Source organism: Hyaena hyaena, unplaced genomic scaffold (genome assembly GCF_003009895.1).
Source record: "Hyaena hyaena isolate Hyena2069 unplaced genomic scaffold, ASM300989v1 scaffold_761, whole genome shotgun sequence".
In the NCBI taxonomy this organism is placed as follows: domain Eukaryota; kingdom Metazoa; phylum Chordata; class Mammalia; order Carnivora; family Hyaenidae; genus Hyaena; species Hyaena hyaena.
In genome coordinates this window covers 273,617-293,727 of record NW_024081393.1, presented here as the reverse complement: position 1 = coordinate 293,727, position 20,111 = coordinate 273,617, and the positions used below count along the sequence as shown (strand labels likewise).

At 36.8% G+C, this 20,111-nt stretch overlaps 1 protein-coding gene and 1 non-coding gene across 8 annotated transcripts in view; both read left to right on the top strand.

Moving 5' to 3' along the window:
- CACNA2D1 (calcium voltage-gated channel auxiliary subunit alpha2delta 1) overlaps positions 1-20,111 on the top strand; it is a 482,620-nt gene that overhangs the window by 368,795 nt on the left and 93,714 nt on the right. For all 7 annotated transcript variants that reach the window (XM_039218422.1, XM_039218421.1, XM_039218419.1 and 4 more), the window contains exons 8-10: positions 1,495-1,564; positions 3,699-3,749; positions 6,776-6,875. In XM_039218422.1, the coding sequence (XP_039074353.1) occupies positions 1,495-1,564; positions 3,699-3,749; positions 6,776-6,875 (221 nt within the window). The remainder of the gene's footprint in view (positions 1-1,494; positions 1,565-3,698; positions 3,750-6,775; positions 6,876-20,111) is intronic.
- On the top strand, positions 19,991-20,097 carry LOC120221166. The gene has a single exon (XR_005525747.1). It is a non-coding gene; the product is annotated as a U6 spliceosomal RNA (small nuclear RNA).

Here is a 20,111-nt window from a genome sequence, read left to right as displayed (position 1 = left end):
TTTTTTTGACGTATCCTGATTGGCCAAATTATCTTAGTTGGCTAATATATCCGATTCACAGTTAAGTTTTCCATAATTTCCATAGTTTTAAATAAAGAAAAGGGCAAAATAGATTTGAAGGCATAAGCCACGTGCATTATTATAGGAATTTTCCGGAGTCATATGTTCAAGGAAAGGACTTTTTCAACATAAAATTATTATCTGATTTATTAGCATTTATCTTTCTCCATTAGGTCTAAGGTGTGTGTGTGTGTGTGTGTGTGTGTGTGTGTATGTGTGTAAAACATTTACTTTACAGAGTGAGTGTAAATTAATTGCATGTAAAAATGCACTTAGACGATGTTTTTTTCTTCTGACTGCTGCAAAATGATGAAGACTATGAAACTAACAGAAGATTCTTTAATTTTACCTGAATCATTCAAATAAATTTAAGGAAAATAGTTTTTTGTGGATTTATTTTAATTCTCCATTAACCCTTTATTATGATCTCAAACATTCTGGCTATTATGAAATATGTGAATAATTTAAAAAAAAATTATACTATTAAGGTGGCCGGGTGGCTCAGTTGGTTAAGTATTTGACTTTGACCCAGGTCATGATCTTGTGGTCAGTGGGTTAGAGCCCTGCATTGGGCCCTGTGCTAACAGCTCAGAGCCTGGAGCCTGTTTCAGATTCTGTGTCTCCCACTCTGTCTGCTTCTGTCCTGCTCATACTTTGTCTGTCTCTCTGAAAAATAAAAAAATAGACATTAAAAGTATATTAAAAATTGTTATATATATATAAAAAACAATCCAGGAAAAACAACAATTTTTTTTATAGATCAAGATAGTATAAATGAATGAATGAATGGATGAATGAATGAAAATATAAAGATCAAATCACTGAAAGTGCAGTTTCCTTCTGTGGCAAATAATTTTTCTTTTAAGGTAAATTTTTGTGTTAGAGGGGAAATAACACATGTGACCTCTGGACACGTGGTAAACATGTAAGTTAACATCTCGAAATCCGTGTCTACAAGTTAGTGATGAAATAATGTGAAAAAAGAAAATTGACTTATATTAACTTTCTTTAATATTGCTGTGCTGTTGGGGTGCTTGGGTGTCTCAGTCAGTTAAGCATCTCACTTCAGCTCAGGTAATGATCTCATAGTTTGTGAGTTCGAGCCCCGCATTGGGCTCTGTGCTGACAGCTCAGAGCCTGGAGCCTCCTTCAGATTCTGTGTCTCCCCCTCTCTCTGCCCCACCCATGCTCATGCTCTTTCTCTCAATAATAAATAAAAATGTTGAAAAAATTAAAAAAAGATACTGCTGTGTTGTTTTCCATTTTAAAGAAAGACTAAGGGCATAAAGATCGTATCTCCCATTTTAACATTGTTCTGCATAACAGGAAAGTGTCCATGGTGTTTTGTGACTTTTTAAAATATCTTTTTGGCTGATATCTAATATTTTGATTTAATTTTTCTATTTTTGATTTAATTTCTCTCTTTGTTTTTAGCTTCTCCATGGGTTGATAACAGTAGAACTCCAAACAAGATTGACCTTTATGATGTACGCAGAAGACCCTGGTAAGGATTTTTAGATACTCATGGAGAGATGACCTAGACAAAAGAAGGTTACATTTCTTTGCAGGTGAATCTTTCCATTTTAGAATAAATACTGTCTAATTATTTTACAGAGCTTTAGTGTAGTTTTTTTTCTTTTAATAAATACAGTTAAAGTTCAATGAAGATGAGTTCAAGTGATAAACAATGATGAAGTGTTGAAATGGTTTATCAAATTATTTCAAATGGACTAGTTTTAAGTTTTATATTCAATGTCATCTCTAAATCTCTTTTAGCTGGTGGGGATTTTGTATTGAAAAGCACTCCGCTTGCTTGGAGTAGAGCTCTAACGAAGTGTCTAGATAGAGTAGAAGGTAGATTGCCCCTGGCAGTGAACTAATGAGAACTGGTCCCAAGGTAAAAGCTGCCCTTCGTTATGGTCACATAGCTTAGGTTTCATTTTAACAAAAGGAAGCCTATTTTGTTCCGCACTAAAGCAACTCATTCTCCTAACATATATCTTGAAAACTACCAAATAACTCATAATTGCATTCACTGGAAACAACTATTAAACTCGTGCATTTTATTTCTATTTTTTAAAAATGTGCATATATATCTTTTTTTGTGCGTTCACATTTTATACAATATATTGTGTTGTAATTTACTCTTTCATATCAATACCTGTAAGTACTTACACATAAGAAACGTGCTTAACATCATTTTAGAAGAATGTGTCTATGGTAACTTATTTTGAAAATCCTCTATTATTGGTTATTTAGATTATTTTTACCTTTTTGTTAGGCTTCAAACAAATTCCAGCCATTGATTCACAATGGTTGATTCAAAGAAACATATATAAGACTTTTAAAATGTCCTGTTAAACATTCCAGTAGCAACTTATTTACATGAAGGCCCACATGTGTAACAGTACCAGGTGTTATTATTAACCCACATCATATTCCTGTCAATATTTCTCCAGGTGTGGTGGCTATTAGAGATATGGGTTGTTGAAGGGAAGCCGAGACTATGACATCACATAGAGTGGGTTCAGGAACCTCTTGTTTTGTGGGGAGACTTAGAAGCAAGGTGCCTACTTCAAAAGGCAGACAAGATCCTGTTCTCTCATCTTCCCATGAGAAGCATGCCAGGACTGTTTAAGACACTGGACATGAATTAGATTTGCCTTTACTGGAATATCCTGGCAAACCTGACCCTGTTACCTTCTTGCAGAAAAACAGACCAGAGAACATGTTATAAACTCTGTTTCATGAACACATAGTCCTGAGTGTTGGATATTGTCTGAAAATGAATGGGCAGGCTTCTTGGCAGGCTTCTGAGAAGTTAGATTAGACATGGGCACAGAGGCCTTAGAGTTAACTAAAAAGTTGAATTCAGGTTCGGCGATTCCTATTGGGTAAGTTAGGCCCCCTTCTCCTTCGTCTTCGATGTGTGGCCAGACAGCATAACCTTTGGACATCGTTTGCCTGCAGTTAAGTCAGTTCCTCTACAGATGCTGAACTATTTGAACAGATCTCTCCTAGAGCGGCTTTAATGTGCAGGCTGGGGTTCACTGTGCAAATCAGCATTTGGAACTAGCTCTCCAGGTGATTCTTAGACCCTGTAAAATTTGAGAGCCACTATTTGTAATTCTTGGTAATGATATTATATATTAGTCTGTCTTAAATTACTTTATATTTCTTTTCTCTTGATAGTTGCTTTTTTTTGTATTCCTAGACCACTTAGCTATTTCTGTATTTATTTTTTGCGCTGAAAATATGACATAACCTTATTAGTCCTTAGAGCGAGTTTTCAAACTCATGGCAACAAAATAGAATTCAGGAGACCTAGATGGATAGATGTTTTTCACATCCAAGAGTTAATTTCTTTTGCTTCTCATATTACAGCATATCTCTTTATCTTTTGTTCTGTCCGTAAAACATACTTTAAATATTAACATTTCTTTTATGTTAAATATAGCTTTTATAAAGTTGACATTGTAGAATTGTGAATGGAAACACATTGTCTACTGAGATAGATTGGAAAGGAGGGCCTTGCTTGGAAACCACCACAACTAAGAGATCTATAAATATTAAATCAAAACATATCATTGTTTAATATTTTTCAAGAGAAGAAAATATTTCTATGGTATTTGTTTCAGGTACATCCAAGGAGCTGCATCACCTAAAGACATGCTTATTCTGGTTGATGTGTGAGTAGTGAAACATTTTATCTTTATATACTGAAAATATACGGAGGGTTTGTAGATAACTGTAATATGTTGGTACTGAGAAATAGGTTGGGTAAAAAAAGAAAAAGACAACAAGTATGATGACTTTTATATCCAGAGAAAGAAACTATATTAAGACAGTAACAAAAAAAACCAAATATTCTCTTACTGAAAATAAGAATCTATATTGCTATTGAAAATTATGGCATAGTCCTCAAGCCTGAGATTTCTGAAAAATTATTCATTTACTTCCAATTTTTTGCTTTCTATCTTAAAAAGTATTAAAGTATGTGGTTGCTAAAACTTAGCAGTTCCTGCTACACACACACACAAAAATAGAACCATTTAGCTGACACTTAGTCATTAATAATTCAAATCACTTGTAGGGATTTGACACAAAATATATAACTATGAAATGTATAAAGTGCCAGTATTGTGACTTTTTCAAAGAGAATGCTGATATACAGGAAGGTATTCCAGGAGTTTTTATATTGATCATTTTATTCATTTTTTACATTGCTTCAAGTTAAGGGGTTTGTGTGTGTAATCCTCTAATAATATTTAAGATGAAATTATGGAACACAGAAAAATTTTATTTTTTAAGTTTATTTATTGTGAGGTGAGGGGCAGGGAGCAGAGAAAGAGGGAGAGAGAGAGAACGCCAGGAGAATCCACACTGACAGCCTGGAGCTTGTCACAGGACTTGAACCCATGAACTGTGAGATTGTGGCCTGAGCTGAAACAGAGAGCTGGATGCTCATCCAGTTGAGCCACCCACGTACCCCAAATATTTAGTTTTTTTAGGAGCAATACCAAGAAATTAAAACATGAGATATAAAATGCCCATTTTCCTTGATAGTAAAAGTTGAATGTTCTTATGTTCTTTGCCACACTGGAAGAAACAGAATCAAATGTTTTGTAGGCAGCTAAATCCATATTATAAGCCAATATCATTTTAAAACCATTTTTAAAAATGGTCTGAAGTAAACAGTTAAAAACCTATCACCTGTCCTGAGAAAGAGAAGATACATGATTTCAATAAATGTAATTTACAGGTTAATTCTCATTTCATTTCTTAAGATATATTTAAATCAGTACTTATTTTAATTAAATTATGGAATTTATATCATATGAGAATCCTTGATAGTCTTAAGTATAAATCTAAGTGGTAATTCAATATATTATAATCTTACTGGATATATAATTCCCAGAAATAATTCCTCATATTAAAATCTTTAGAACCTACATGCATATCCCAAGATTAAAAGTGTATATGAAGTTGAAATACCATTTTTAAGGACTATTTCAACAGACATGTAGGGAAAGTCTCCTGTATACAGTGTGATAATATAAAGACCAATATGATTAAGGTGTCTCTCAAAATAATTCATGTGTATTAGTGAAACTAAACTGTATTCCCAAGTAACTAAAATAATTGTAAAAGATAATAAAGTATGAAACAGCACTTGGAGTCTATAGGAAAGAGCACTTTGATTGCAAGTGTCAGGGAAGACTTCATTAAGGGGATAAAATTAGACTTGAATCCTTAGAGCTGAGATTTCCTAAGGTAGGCATAGGAGAGGAGAGGAAAGAAAAGGGAATTTTAGTAAAACAACTGACACGAGTGAAGTGGCATAGGTGAGAACAATCTGGGGGAACTCTATCGAGCATATGGAAGATAGAAAGATTGTGAAAGATTTTTTTAAAATATTTTATTCATTTTAGAGAGAGAGAGAGAGAGAGACAGCATGAGCAGGGGAGGGTCAGAGAGAGAGGGAGACACAGAACCCACAGACAGGCTCCAGGCTCTGAGCTGTCAGCACAGAGCCTGACACAGGACTCAAACCCACGAACCGTGAGATCATGACCTGATCCAAAGCCAGACGCTCAACTGACTGAGCCATCCAGGCACCCCAAGATTGGGAAAGTTTTTGAATGCAGGGCTATGTGATTGTTGAGTAGTTGGTAGGTAACTATGAGCTTATAACAGTATTAGAGCGAGGTATGTTTCCAGAATTTTCACCTGTTGAATGGGGAGAAGTAGAGATATGAGCTGCATGGAGTGGCTGTTACCTTAGCTCAGGGGCTTCTGGTTAGAAGCACCTGAGGCAGAGTGGAGAAAAGATGGAGAAGAAGCCACTTCCATGGCAACTGTGAAATGGAATGAAAAAGCAAGGTTGAGAGGGAGGAGGAACTTGGATGACTGAAATGTAGCCAGGTTGGTACCAAGAACATTAATAGGAAAACAATGTATTTGGGTGTAATTTGCCATTTTGTACCTAGAATCTGTTGTTTAATAAATAGCCAAAGGTCTAAAAGAGGGGAGAAGCTGGAGCTCTACAGATGTAGAAGTTAGTTGCCTAGAGAGGAGTCTTACAATTAGATGAGATCGCCAAGAATCATAGAATATGTACTGACAAGAAAACTAAAGACAAAACCCCTTCTAACCTGGCTAACAGAGCTGGGAGTCAGTATGTTTTTCCTGAATAAGTAAATATGCCATGAGGATCCATAGTTTCTTAAAATTGTCCCTGGCTACACAATTTTCATCATTGTAGTTAGAAACATGTATATTCTGATGCTGATAGGAAAGAAAGACAAGATTTTTTATAGTATATTTCTACTCTATCAAAAAGGTGACTTTCTTTACTACTAATTTTTATTTTTTAACATTTATTTATCATTGAGAAACAGAGAGAGAGCATGAGCAGGGGAGGGGCAGAGAGAGGGGAAACACAGAATCTGAAGCAGGCTCCAGACTCTGAGTTGTCAGCACAGAGCCCGATGCTGGGCTCGAACCCACGAGTGGTGAGATCATGACCTGAACCAAAGTCGGATGCTCAACTGACTGAGCCACCCAGGCGCCCCTTTACTACTAATTTTTTAAGGCAAAATATTTAAATATTATATCAATGACGTAGAGTTAGTGCAAAAGTTTCCTTTCCTCAGGGTGTCTGGTCTTGCTTAAATATATGGTCATTAACATGCATTCACCCATTTTCTTATAGGAGTGGAAGTGTTAGTGGGTTGACACTTAAACTGATCCGCACATCTGTCTCCGAAATGTTGGAAACCCTCTCAGATGACGATTTTGTCAATGTAGCTTCAGTAAGTATAAGATGACTGCATTTTTCCTGAATTAATTCTGCAATTTCTATCTCCCTCTGGTTTTAAATACTTCATAGTGTTTTATCATTGATAGGCTGAGATATTTCTGATCTATATTTTAAAACTATCTTATGAGCTGTCCTGTCTCGTTACTAATTCTGCTATATTTTCATGCCAAAGTCAAATGTCTAAGGCTTTCCCCATGAGTGAAGTAATTGAAGTAATATGAAGAAAAAAAAAAAAAACTACAATTATTCTCCTTCACTCTAAGGAGCTGAAGCAGGTGACATGAAATGAAACCCTGTATTCATTGATATCATTGTAACTCTAATAAGTAGCAACTTGGCAGTAAAATTGTATGGCAATTTTCTATTCGTTATAACACTCATTTTTCACACTGGATACATATCCATAATGTATTATGCTTTTTTAAATGGAGGTAAAATTAAAATACATTATTAGTTTCAGGTATACAATATATTGATTCAACAATTCTATACATTATTCAGTATTCATAATGACAAGTATAATCACCGTCTGTCACAATGTTATTACAGTATTGTTGTCTATATTCTCTATGCTTTTTATCTCTGTGACCTATTTATTTTATAATTGAAAGTTTTTACCTTTCACTACTCTTTTTTTTAACCATTGCCCCCAACTACCTCCCTTCTGGCAAACGACCAGTTCTCTGTATTTAACAGTCTGGTTTTTGTTTGTTTGTTCATTTGTTTTGTTTTTTAGAGTCTGCATAAAAGTGAAATCATATGGTATATGTTCTTTTCCATCTGACATTTTTTTTAGTGTAATACCTTTTATGTCTGTCCGGATTGTCACAAATGTCAAGATTTCATTATTTTCTTATGGCTGAGCCATATTTCATTGTATGCATGTATGTGTGTGTGAACTCAACGTTTTCTTTATCCATTTATCTTTTGGTGGACACATGGGTTACTTTCATGTCTTGGCTGTTGTAAATAATATAGCAATAAAAATAGGGGCGCATATATCTTTTTGAATTAGTTTTTGATTTTCTTTGGGTAAAACCTAGTAGTGAAATTACTGGGTCATACAGCATTTGTTTTTATTTTTTTTTGAGGAACCTCCATATTATTTTCCACAGTGGCTACATCAGTTTACATTCCCACCAATAGTGCATATGGAGTTCCTTTCTCTCCACATCCTAGCGACCCCTTGATATTTCTTGTCTTTTTGAGGCTAGCCATTTTGACTGGTGTAAGGCAGTATCTCTTTGTGGGTTTGATAAGCATTCCCTGATGATTAGTGATTTTGAGCAACTTTTCATGTGTCTATTGGACATTTCTATGTCTTCTTTGGAAAAATGTATTCAGGTCCTTTCCCTATTATTTAATTGTGTTGTTTAGTATTCTGTGAGTCTTTTTTTGGGGGGAGAGATGTTTTGAGTGGTACGAGTTCTATATTTTAGATATTAACCCCTTACTGGTTATATCATTTGTAAATATCTTCTCCCAATCAGTAGGTTTGCTTTTTTGTTTTATTGATGGTTTCCTTTGTTGTGCAAAAGCTTTGTAATTTAATGTAGTTCCAATGGTTTATTTTTGCTTTCCTCTGCCCGAGGAGATCTATCTAGAAAAATGTTGCTAAAGCCAATATCAAAGAGATTACTGTCTGTACTTTCTTCTAGGAGCTGTATTGTTTCAGATCTCACTTTTAAGGTCTTTAATCCATTTCGAGTTTATTTTTGTGTAGGGTGTAAGAAAGTGGTCCAGTTTCATTCTTTTGCTCACAGCTGTCCAGTTTTTCCAGCACCATTTGTTGAAGACTCAGTCTTTTCCCCTTTGTATATTCTTGTCTCTATTGTCGTTGATTAATTGCCCATATAAGTGTGGGTTTATTTTTGGGTTCTCTGTTCTGTTCCATTGATCTGTGTGTCTGTCTTTGTGAGAGTACCATACTGTTCTGATTACTACAGCGTTTATTCTATCTTGAAATCTTGAAATCTGGGATTGTGGCTTTCCTAGCTTTGTTCTTGCTCAAGATTGTTCTGGCTGTTTGGAGTCTTTTGTGGTTCCATACAAATTTTGGTGTTATTTTGTTCCAGTTATGTGGAAAATGCCACAGGTAATATGTATTCTAATAATGTATTAACAATTTTAATGATGTGTGTTATGTTTTCAAAGTATTATTTATTAATGTAGGAACCAATAGATCTGTCAGTGTGCTTTTTTAAAAGTTTTATTTCCCAAGAACCGTATTAGACCTTCCTACTCATAATTGGAGAATGTTGAACTCTGAAGCAAATAAAAGAGGACGAAATGAACATCACCATGTCTCATTTGTAAATATCTTCTCCCATTCAGCAGGTGGCTTTTTTTTTGTTTTTAGAACTTGTACAACTCAAAACCTCTCCCCCACAAAAAAGACCCACAGAACCCTAAACAACACAATTAAATAATGGGCAGAGGACTTGAATAGAATTTAGGCAAGAAATTTCATGACCATTTACTGGTGGATAGAAGTTCACATTTGAAGTGGGTATATTGATGGAGACGAAAGTGAGAGATTTGTGGTGAGATCATTTTGTATCGTATCAAACACAGAAGAGCAGATCTATCTCTGCAACTTCTTGGGAGGAAGTTAAAGCCGCTCCTTTCACTGGATGGGCACCCAGGGGGGAAAAGTTGTCTGGTATAACCAGAGCTCCAGATGACTGGAGGTATTTCATAGATTAAATATTCCCACTATGCAAGAACTCTGGAAAACCTCTTTTTGAGAGTTCTTTTCACACATGTGTGTCTTCAGGACAGTAAGGTACCATCTGGTCTTTGAATTGCTCACGGCTGCCAGAACATAATACCACACACGGGGGAGCTCACACTACAGAAATTTATTTTCTCATGATTCTGTAGGCTGGAACTCCAAGATCAAGGTGCTGGCAGGGTCAGTATCTCTTGATATGTCCTTCCTTGGCTGGCAGATGGCTGCTCTATTGCTGCTTCTATATATGGTCATCCCTGTAGATACAACCCCTGGTGTCTCCTCTTATTATTACATGGACAGCAGTCATAGTAGATTATGTTTTTATCTGCATAGCCTCATTATAACTTAATCACCTCTTTGAAGACCTTATCTTTGAACACTGTTACATTCTGAGGTACCCAGGGTTCGGACTTGAACATAAGAATTTGAGGGGACACCATTCAGCCCATAGCACCTGGGAAATCACCCTCAGTGTCCAGATATTTCTCTGCTTGACCTGGACCTTTAACAGTCCTTGACCTTGTCTGTATCCTTGATACCATGTAGTAAAACTTGATACTGCGTAACATCTTTTTCATGCCATTCTAATTTCACACTCCATCCTGTGTGTTAGCTCACCACTTACTCAACAAAATGCAAGCAAGTAAAAGGTAATGCTTAATCCCTCAAATAAAATGATCAGAAAGAAAGTTATTTTACTTTCATTTGTACAAAAACATATCAATTACAAACGCATAGCAAAAACAAAAGTAAAAAAACTAGATTCAGTATGGATTTGGCCTGTAATGAAATGTATATTAAACTAGCAGATACTAAATATGGCGAGTGTCTTTTTTTTTAGTTTTTTTTTTTTTTAACATTTATTTATTTTGAGAGACAGAGTTTGAGTGTAGGAGTGGCAGAGAGAGAGGGAGACACAGAATCCCAGGCAGGCTCCAGGCTCTGAGCTGTCATCGCAGAACCCAACATGGGGCTCAAACTCATGAACTGTGAGATCATGACCTGAGCCACCCAGGTACCCCTAAATATGGCCACTGTCTTAAACTGGTCTTACTGATCCTCACTCATGGATTCAAGTGTGATAGTTTATTTGGGATATGATCCCAGGAAACACTGCCAGTTAAAGTAGTGTAGAATTGAATCAAGGGAAAGAAGGAGGGAACCAATTAAATGATTTTAACTTCATTTGAAGAAACTTTCCCCTACTAAAGAATTCTAGAAGCTGTATAGAATATGGACTTCAAAGCTCTTCTACCTATAGATCCAAGGAGCTGAGGTTGTAAGTGGACAGAATAGATTATTATGTGGACAGAGTAGATTCTAGCCAGAAGAAGAGAAAGTAAAACCATAAGTGATGGGTAAAGGCTGTCAGAAACCTGCAGAGAATCCACTATATCCAGTCCCTGATACTTAAAGATGGTGACTGGTCACAATTAAAAACAAAACAAAAAAACTACAACAACAACAAAAAACCCCAGAGGTGCCTGGGTGGTTAGGTCAGTTAAGTATCTGACTCTTGATTTCATCTCAGGTTATGATCTCATCGTTTGTGCATTTGAGCTCCACATTGGGCTCTACACTGACATGGTGGAGCCTTACTATGATTTCTCTCTCTCTCTCTGCTCCTCTGCATGTACAAGCACTCTCAGTCCTCCCTTTCTCTCAAATAAATAAACATTTTACTTTTAAATTAAAGAAAAAAAAAACAACTCCACAAGAATATATCAGGAAGGTGGGCTTCTAGAGTTAGAGCCAAGTCTATAATTTATATTCATCTTTTTTCTCCTCTAATACCCTTTCTAATTTCCCTACATCCTTGGCTAACTCCTGTTAGCCAGTGGCCCACTTAATGGATGGCCTGAACTTTAATCCTAGAGGCCTACGAATCCATAGTTTCTGCGTGAGCCTTGTAGCAATGGCTTCTGCAGTTGCCTACAGTCTTCACCAAGTACGGAAGCACCTGAATGAGTCCCTTGAGTTTCATGCTTGGGTCTCCTTTCCCACATTATGCAGCAACAACCTTCATGATAAACTGCCGTCACCTAGAACTCTGCCAGTAGATTTTTTTTTCTTGCATGTTGGTTGCTGGCTTGAGAAATCCAAAATAGCCAAATGGTGGCTATAGATTTAAGTTTAGTGGCATTCTTCCTGTGATCCGGGTAGGAGCACCACCTCACCTTTCATCCCCCACATGGAAAGTAGAATGTTTGTTTCAGCAGAGCCTAAAATTGCAAAGACCCAAGTAAATAGATCACTTTTGAGTAGTAGTGAGAGAGAATGTTCCTACATCCTTCTCTTCATTCTGACACTCCTGCAGTCTGCCTGTTTGGGCCAAAACCAGAGCAGGGAGGAGAAACATGATTTGTAGCATTTGCTAATTTTCATACTATAAATATTCCCACTGTGGCCACTTTCAAGCGACCCCTGTGAGGCCAACTTGGCTTTAAAGATCCCTGAAAATCATACCAGTGTTTTCTCATGAGCAGATCCAAGCTGGCGCCAGCACGTCAATAACATAGCACCATAGTTTGGAGTTAATTTTACATCTGGAATAACATTTCAACTCCAAGATGGTCATTCCCAAGGTGGAGCCTTAGTTGCACATTTAAGAGCCTGCCCCAATATTTTATCATGCTAGCAGCTCCTAAGCAATGCAGTATATGGTAGACCCAACGGATCTTGTGTTCATTTGTCCATCATTGGACTTATTTTACCATAAAAATAGGTCTTTGTGAAGCTGTTATGCATGATCCTCTGGTGCTGTCCCATGATGATCCATCCGGTGGTACGTGTACCTGGATGAGGCACTGGGAACAGGAAAGGAACTTACATCTGGAACGTGTGTCGGTAACAGTAAGAAAATACTTTACACCGCCCCCCACCCCCCGAGGCATAAAATTGATATGAAGCTGTTGGTTGTCTTTTTGAAACATGATACTATACTGAAGAATCAGCATCCGACATTGGGTTGGTCATTCACCAGTGCCAGTAGCTACATCACACTAGATGAGAAAGCCTGTGCTTTTAGGCCCATGTGTATCTTTTCTCTCTCCCTTCCTCTCCTCCTACTCTGCTGCTGAATTTATGGACCTATTTTACAAGCACTACATTTGCCGCACACAAAAGCTGGATCAACTCCAGTGGGCAGATCATGTCTCTAAGTGATGAAGAGTCTCTAGTGGTCATTGATGTGAGACAAAGAAATCCACACATTTCATGCCTACTTCATAGGTACATCCTTATGCTTTTTCTCTAGAATGTTTTAGGGAAAGTCTTGCACTCTTGCTTCTCCAGGGCATTGGCCAACCACTCAAGTCATTTGCCACAGTAGGAGCCCATATATTTTATCTCAAGTTACGCGTTCTTCCACACCATGCTGACGACCACGTGTATTTTGCCTCATGATCCCTCAGCATCCATTCCCTGACATCTTCTCCCAGTATCTGCTGATTCATTTTAGGCAGATCTTGAATTTCTTCTGTTGAATGCTCTCTCTCCTTTTCTCTCTCTCTCTCTCTCTCTCTCTCTGGGACTAGTTCTCCAGGTAGGACATTTTGAGACCTGACCTATTTGTTGCCTAGAGCCAAGAGGGAAAATGGGATCAGATCTTTAGGAGAACAGGTGTCATCCCTTATGGTGTTTAGGACCAGAAAAACTACACCCTTTAGGAAGAAGATTAACTCTTCCAATTCAGAGTGTCTAGGAAAATCTGGAAGTTCACTGCTCTCAGTCACATCTACCCAGATGTTATACTCTTAGGGACCCATGATTTGCCTACCAGTGCCCTGACTTTACATAGCAACCTGACCAGGCTATGAATGCAGCCTTCTTTTTTAAGTATGTGACTCTCAAAAGCACATATGAGTTGAATGATTCTTATGATTTCAAATGAACACTTAAACACTATATCTGGATTATACATTCTGCCTAGGTAGGATATTTTCTTTTTATATATTTTTATACTTTATCCTGTGTCCTATTAATTTCATATGCCCTTATTTATGTTTATATAATATTTAATGTCAACTACATTAACTTCATAATTTAAAAAAATTCATCAGTTTTATTGATCAGCATGCTATATTTGGGGCTATAAGATGCCGGAAACGGGTACATTTAAAGACCATTATGATGCAACATTTTGGTAAGAGAAAAGCAAAATTATATTTTTGTCTTTAACAGCTAGGCCTTTCTCACTAATTACAAATTTAATAATTTAATGATATGGAAATTTTAGGAAAACTAAAAATTCTAATAACCTGTTGTGTGTGTGTGTTCATGCGTACATGTACACATGTGCATGTGTTTTCTTTTTTTTTCTCTGAAACTGAAAGTCTAGGAAAGAAATAATGTAACTTTTAGTGTTTATAACTTCAGGTACGCGTTATAATAAGGCACTGAGGAAACCTGGTAGTCATTGTGTAATTAACTTTGACAGTGATTTTTCCACAAAGCCCTTATGCATTTTTATTCATCCCCATACCAGTAAGGTCATGTGAGTCATCCAGAGAGTTAGGATGCAATCGATACGAACACTTGCCAAAATTGCCTAGAATTTTGAAAATTCAAGGACAGAATTTTCAGACAGAAAAACAGCCTCTCATCTTTAGATTTATATTTCTAAACCTCCTAATATTTGGTAAAGAACAGTAATTGTTATGCCGAAGTCATGTAAGGCATGTTTAAATGTCAGAACTACTGCCTAGGATGTCAGGTTCTATGGAGTTCTTTGTTATCTCCAGGGCGATTCTGTTATCTCCAGGACATAATTCCTTACAGAAAGGAAGCCTGCTGTTGAGCAAAGCTTATGCAAGCATAACGTAGCTGTTTTCCTACTAATCTGGTTACATGCTTTGATGGAAGGAAGTGGTGGATGATAGCAGCAACAATTCAATCACAGCATGTTCTGATTTACAGGCATAATTTCAGATGTTGACACAATGAGTGGAATTTGTTTATGAAACTCAGGGAGTTTGACATTTCAAGAGTAAAATACTGCAAGCCAGTGCAGGATGAAAAGGAAATGTGTGCTGATTATGAACAGTATGTGAAAAGTTAACAACTGAAGAAGATGGTCGTGTATTTCAATAAGATCACATGTCTTGTGGCTTAAGCATTAGGTTCAAGTGTTCTGGTGATGTTAAGGATTTTTGAGTCCATTTTCTTCTTGGAAGTTTTTCTAATTTGTGGTCATCATAGAGTGCAGTCTTTGGAGGCACCTGGGTGGCTCAGTTTGTGAAGCATCTGACTTCAGCTCAGGTCATGATCTCATGGCTCCTGAGTTTGTCGAGCCTTGTGTTGGGCTCTGTGCTGACAGCTCAGAACCCTGGAGTCTGCTTTGGATTCTGTGTCTCCCCCTCTCTCTGCCCCTTCTTCACTCATGCTCTGTCTCTGTCTCTCTCTCTTTCAAAAATAAATACATATCTTAAAAAATTTAAAAAGTGCAGTCTTTGAGTACTCATGAGATTCAAAATATACTTCCTTATAATATCTCTGATATTGTAGGAGAAAGGGTTTTTTGTTCTTTCTTTAAAGGAAGCCCCACTCTTTGCCTGGATGGTAGTCACTAAACAGCACATCTGGAAATGATAGTCCCTAAATGCAAGTGCAGAATGAGAAGTGAGGAGCCGCAGCCATCATAGCAGGAGGCTGGACAGAGATGATGACGATGTCATGCTGGTGGCATTAGTAAGGCTCTCTCTCCTCTGGTTAAGTGACCTGCTTCCCACTCTCCACAGACAACCCTGCCTCTTAGATGTGCTGATCGAATTGTATAGAGACCATGTACCCCCTTTGAGGCGGACTCATTAGCTTACAAGTAGGATAAAATTTCAGGTACTTCCCAGTTTTTGACTTGACAGTTGAACACCAACTAATGTCACAGTGGAGGTTTGTTTAAGTACGAGATTGCACTTTCTCTCCAAGAAAGACATGATTTGGATTGTTCCTTGTCTCCTGTGCTTTAAATTTGAGTTTTCCTTCTAAAATATGCCTCCTGTGTTCCTAGACAAGGGCATGGTTTTCTTAGCTCAGAACTTTGCCACTCTGCCTGTAATAATGAGCACATTTGTAAGTTGCTGCACTACTTAAATTTAAAAGTCAGTATTTTCATCCTTATAAAACAGGTCCTCTTTTTGCCAGAGCACAAATAAAGTAATGGATAATTGGTATGCCGGTGTGCTTTTGTGACACATGAAGTCAAGGAGAGAAATTTCATTTTGTGTCTTATAAAATAGTCCTCATCTAAATTTCAATAAATTTTTATGTTGATTCATCTCTCATTTATGTCAATGACCAATAATATTATAGCCTTTATACCCTTGCACGGGAAGGAGGGCCCCATAGCTGGACAGCAGAGCAGCCCCTGACAGCTGGTTAGAAATGCAGACTCAAGCACGACACCTGAGGAGTCCAACACTTCATTTAGCAAAGTCTGTCCACTGAATCCTAGGCAATGAGAAAATCGGGAAACCAGGGTACAGGAGGGAAGTACACTTAGCCAAGTCCAACAGGCATCTGTCTGGACCTTATTGTAACTTAGAATGCTTATTACTGATTTAGATTTTAAGATCTTGGTTAATTCTCAGCATTAGTAGTAGTATGGGTATTTAGGAATATCTTGTAGCCATTTGCTTTATAGAGGGTCATATTGAAACAGGTAAGTAACTTTGGTTTTATTAAAAAAAACTGTTCTTTTTTACAAATTTTATAAAGACAAAGATGAGTGCTTGTCAAAATTACCTCTATTTAAAAGACACATAAAGGAATTAGGGAAGACTCTTTATTTGAGAAGACTCTCAAATAAAGGACAGATTTAGAGATTATGATAACAGGGCACATAATCAAGGTTATTTAGTTAAAAAAAAAAAAAAAGATTGCCAGAGGGTAACTTAATTTCTTTGCATGTATAAGGAACGTTTATAAGAAGGTGTTGACAGGGGCGCCTGGGTGGCTTAGTCGGTTAAGCGTCCGACTTTCGCTTAGGTCATGATCTCGCGGTTCGTGGGTTCGAGCCCCGCGTCGGGCTCTGTGCTGACTGCTCAGAGCCTGGAGCCTGTTTCAGATTCTGTGTCTCCCTCTCTCTCTGACCCTCCCCTGCTCACGCTGTCTCTCTCTCCTAGAAATAAATAAAAATATTAAAAAGAAAAAAGAAGGTGTTGACAAGCATGATAACTATTTTTTCCACTAATTACATGGTGCACTAAAGATAGTTTTGGGTACTTAGAAATCATTTACATTTACAGTTTTAGAAATGACGTGATCCTTAAGGTGAGGCTGAAGGACTACTTTTCCTTTGAACTGATTTATTGTTTTTAATAATATAAAAGTTATAACTTATTTGCTGGGGCTTGAAGGACTAGGAAAAGAGTCCATTCCTCATAAGAATGTCAGAACATGTTAAAATTATTCAGTGTCCAGGTACTCATTTAATCATGACAGTAGGTCAAGACTGTCTGACCTGAGCTGTAGCTTTAACCAAGTTTCTCATAGGTACTTAAGCCATCATAGTTGCTCCTAATTACTTAGTAGGCTTAAATTCAGCAGAAATAAAAATACAAATTGATATTATCCTAAAATACTGACTCTTGGAATGCATAGACTTTAGCCTTAATTTGTGAATAGCAGAATCCCCTTTCAGCACATTCCTCAGGTTCTAGAAAACATTTTGAGAATCTTGATGTCTATGGTGGAGCTTGAAAACATGAACTAAACATGAAAATCTTTTTGTTGTGTGTTCCATTGAAAGGGACTTTATCATAAAGTGACTAACTCCATGTCAAATTCTCTTGTAAATATCAAACATTAGCATTCGCTTTTTCCCATAATTGATTCCTCTTTCTCACATTTTGTCCGATGATTGTACCCTTTGAAAATGTAGCATTCTAAAATTTTTTTTCATGCCTCATGATCTTTCTCCTGTTTAACCTGATGCTCTGTTGATAGGTATCTTCTTTAATTAATTTTTTTCATTAGTTTATCACTTTATCATACTCAAGTTTTTCAAATATTTGTATGATTCAAGTATACTTTAAATATTATGTATATTTACATATTCAATTACAGTAGAACAGAGTTGGGTTGAATATAATTTCTTCAACTCATGCGGGTAACTATTTGTTGATCCCAAGTGCTATATCCTGTTTAAAAGAACTCAGTGGTGATGTTACTAACCTTGCTTAAAAAAAATAGGTCTGTTCTTTCTGTGAAGTGCATGTCTTACAGATATGCACAGATTAGAAATCACTTTTGATTTACCTTGAGTCTTGATGCTTCTGAGTCTAGACAGATGCATGCTTATTGCCCACTTTACTCAGATCTTTGCTCCACTGCTTCCTTAATAGGACTTCCTTGAGTACCAAATCTCCAATGTCATTCCAGTTTTGGTTATACCATCAAATATACAGATCAAATATGTTCATGTTCTTAAATGATTAGAGTCATCCTTACTTATTTTATCTGACTCCAGAATCTCTTCTCTGCAAATACTTAGATACGTATATTATTCTCTGAGTTATTCAGGCAAGTGCAGCCAAACTCATGACTGATTTCTTTTTTCAACTAGGAAAGATGTTCCAAATAATCAGCCTTAGGTACCATGAAAACAATGAGCATATTGGTGAACTCTGCATCATAATGTTGGTAAAGAGGAAAAGATCAAAGAGTATCTGATCATTTGGTCATTTCATTAAAGTTTCATCCTTGGGAGCTGGCATTCACATTTCCACAGGGCTGTGAAAAACACTTGTGATAGAAGTAATACTGATATGTTTGTTGTATCTTAAGAGTGTTGGAGAGAAAGCTGCCCATATTTCTAGTTGGGCAGATGCTGTAGAGTCAGGATTGCACACTGGTTCACAAAATGATAGTTGAGAGGGGCGCCTGGGTGGCTTAGTCGGTTAAGCGTCCGACTTTCGCTTAGGTCATGATCTCGTGGTTCGTGGGTTCGAGCCCTGCGTCGGGCTCTGTGCTGACTGCCAGCTCAGAGCCTGGAGCCTGTTTCAGTCTGTGACTCCCTCTCTCTCTGACCCTCCCCTGCTCATGCTGTCTCTCTCTCTCCTATAAATAAATAAAAATATTTTTTAAAAAAATGATAGTTGAGAAAGAAAACATAAATATTAAGTAGAGATGAGCCGGGGAGCTAAATACAAATACTCTCAATTGCTTGAAACTCTAAATGCATATAACTCGAGCTGTTTAAGAGTTTTCTGTATGATAATTTAACTAGAATATATTAAAACTGATACTGGGGCTTATTCAGAAATTCACTCAACATTTCAATAAAAAGTCAACAGACTGAATTTTCGGCACGTCATGATTCAAGTTAATTGAAACATTTGTTTAAAAGTAAAAACACTTATTAAAAGTTTGGATCACCAGTGATTTATAATTATAGGCAAACATAAATTTTGTCTTAATAATGTTGCCAATACCTTCACTATTTTATTGACGTGCCTTTCTTTTGACATTTACAGAATTCATTATTCCTTCTTTTATTAATTCTTTTAATAGTTACAATGATCAGATCTAAAAGATAAGATTTTAGAATTTGAAGGCCTTTCCAGGTGATCTGCTAAAGCTCCCCTTCCCCCCATCAAAGAAGAAACCTGAAGCTCAGAGGAGATAATTGAATCAGTTGTGACCATCGATGCTTTCCAGAGGCATGACTTGGATTAGACCTGACTTTCTAAAATTGGATTGAAAAGTGGAAATTTTTTTAATCAACTTTTTATCCAATAGGCCAAGGAAACCATAAACCAGCAGTGTTGGGCAGCAGCAACATCAATTTGAGGACTAGAGTGTTGAAGGCCCACAGTGCTATTAACAGAGATATTTATAGCATCTCTAACTGTGCACGGGTGACCACCCTGTCTGGTTTTCCCTGGACAGGGATTAATAATAGCAATTAGAATCCTGTTCACAATGTTTGCAAAAAATCTTGAATTACCTAGAAATACTTTCAGTAATGTATGTTGGATCTGCATTGTAGAAAAAAGAATATGAGGTATAAGTAGAAGAGCTGAAGTGGAGATACAGAAATGAATGTGAAATTAACAACTTCTTGAAATGAAAAGGTGACTCATGTGTAGATATTACTTTGTCCAAAATTTATTGGCAGATGTAATTTTAATTAGATACACAACAAAGTTCCAAATTTCAACAGGAAGTGTGGAAAAAGCATGACAGGATATAGCAGCTTACTTTTTTTGGTATAAATTGGAAATGATTAGACACCACAGAGAAAAGTGTGTTTGGTTGTTTGGGTTTGAAGTAGGACTCTGACTCGTGGTTGCTGTGTGATTTGGGGCACCTTGCTTAAAACTCTCAGCCTCATTTCCTCTATTGTATAATGAAAACTATTGAAACTAAAACCAGTGCTCACTTTGGCAGCACATAGAGTAAAAATGGAACAATTAAGAGAAGACACACATGGTCCCTATGCAAAAATGACATGCAAATTCGTGAAGTGTTGCATATTTTTAAATCTTTAAAACT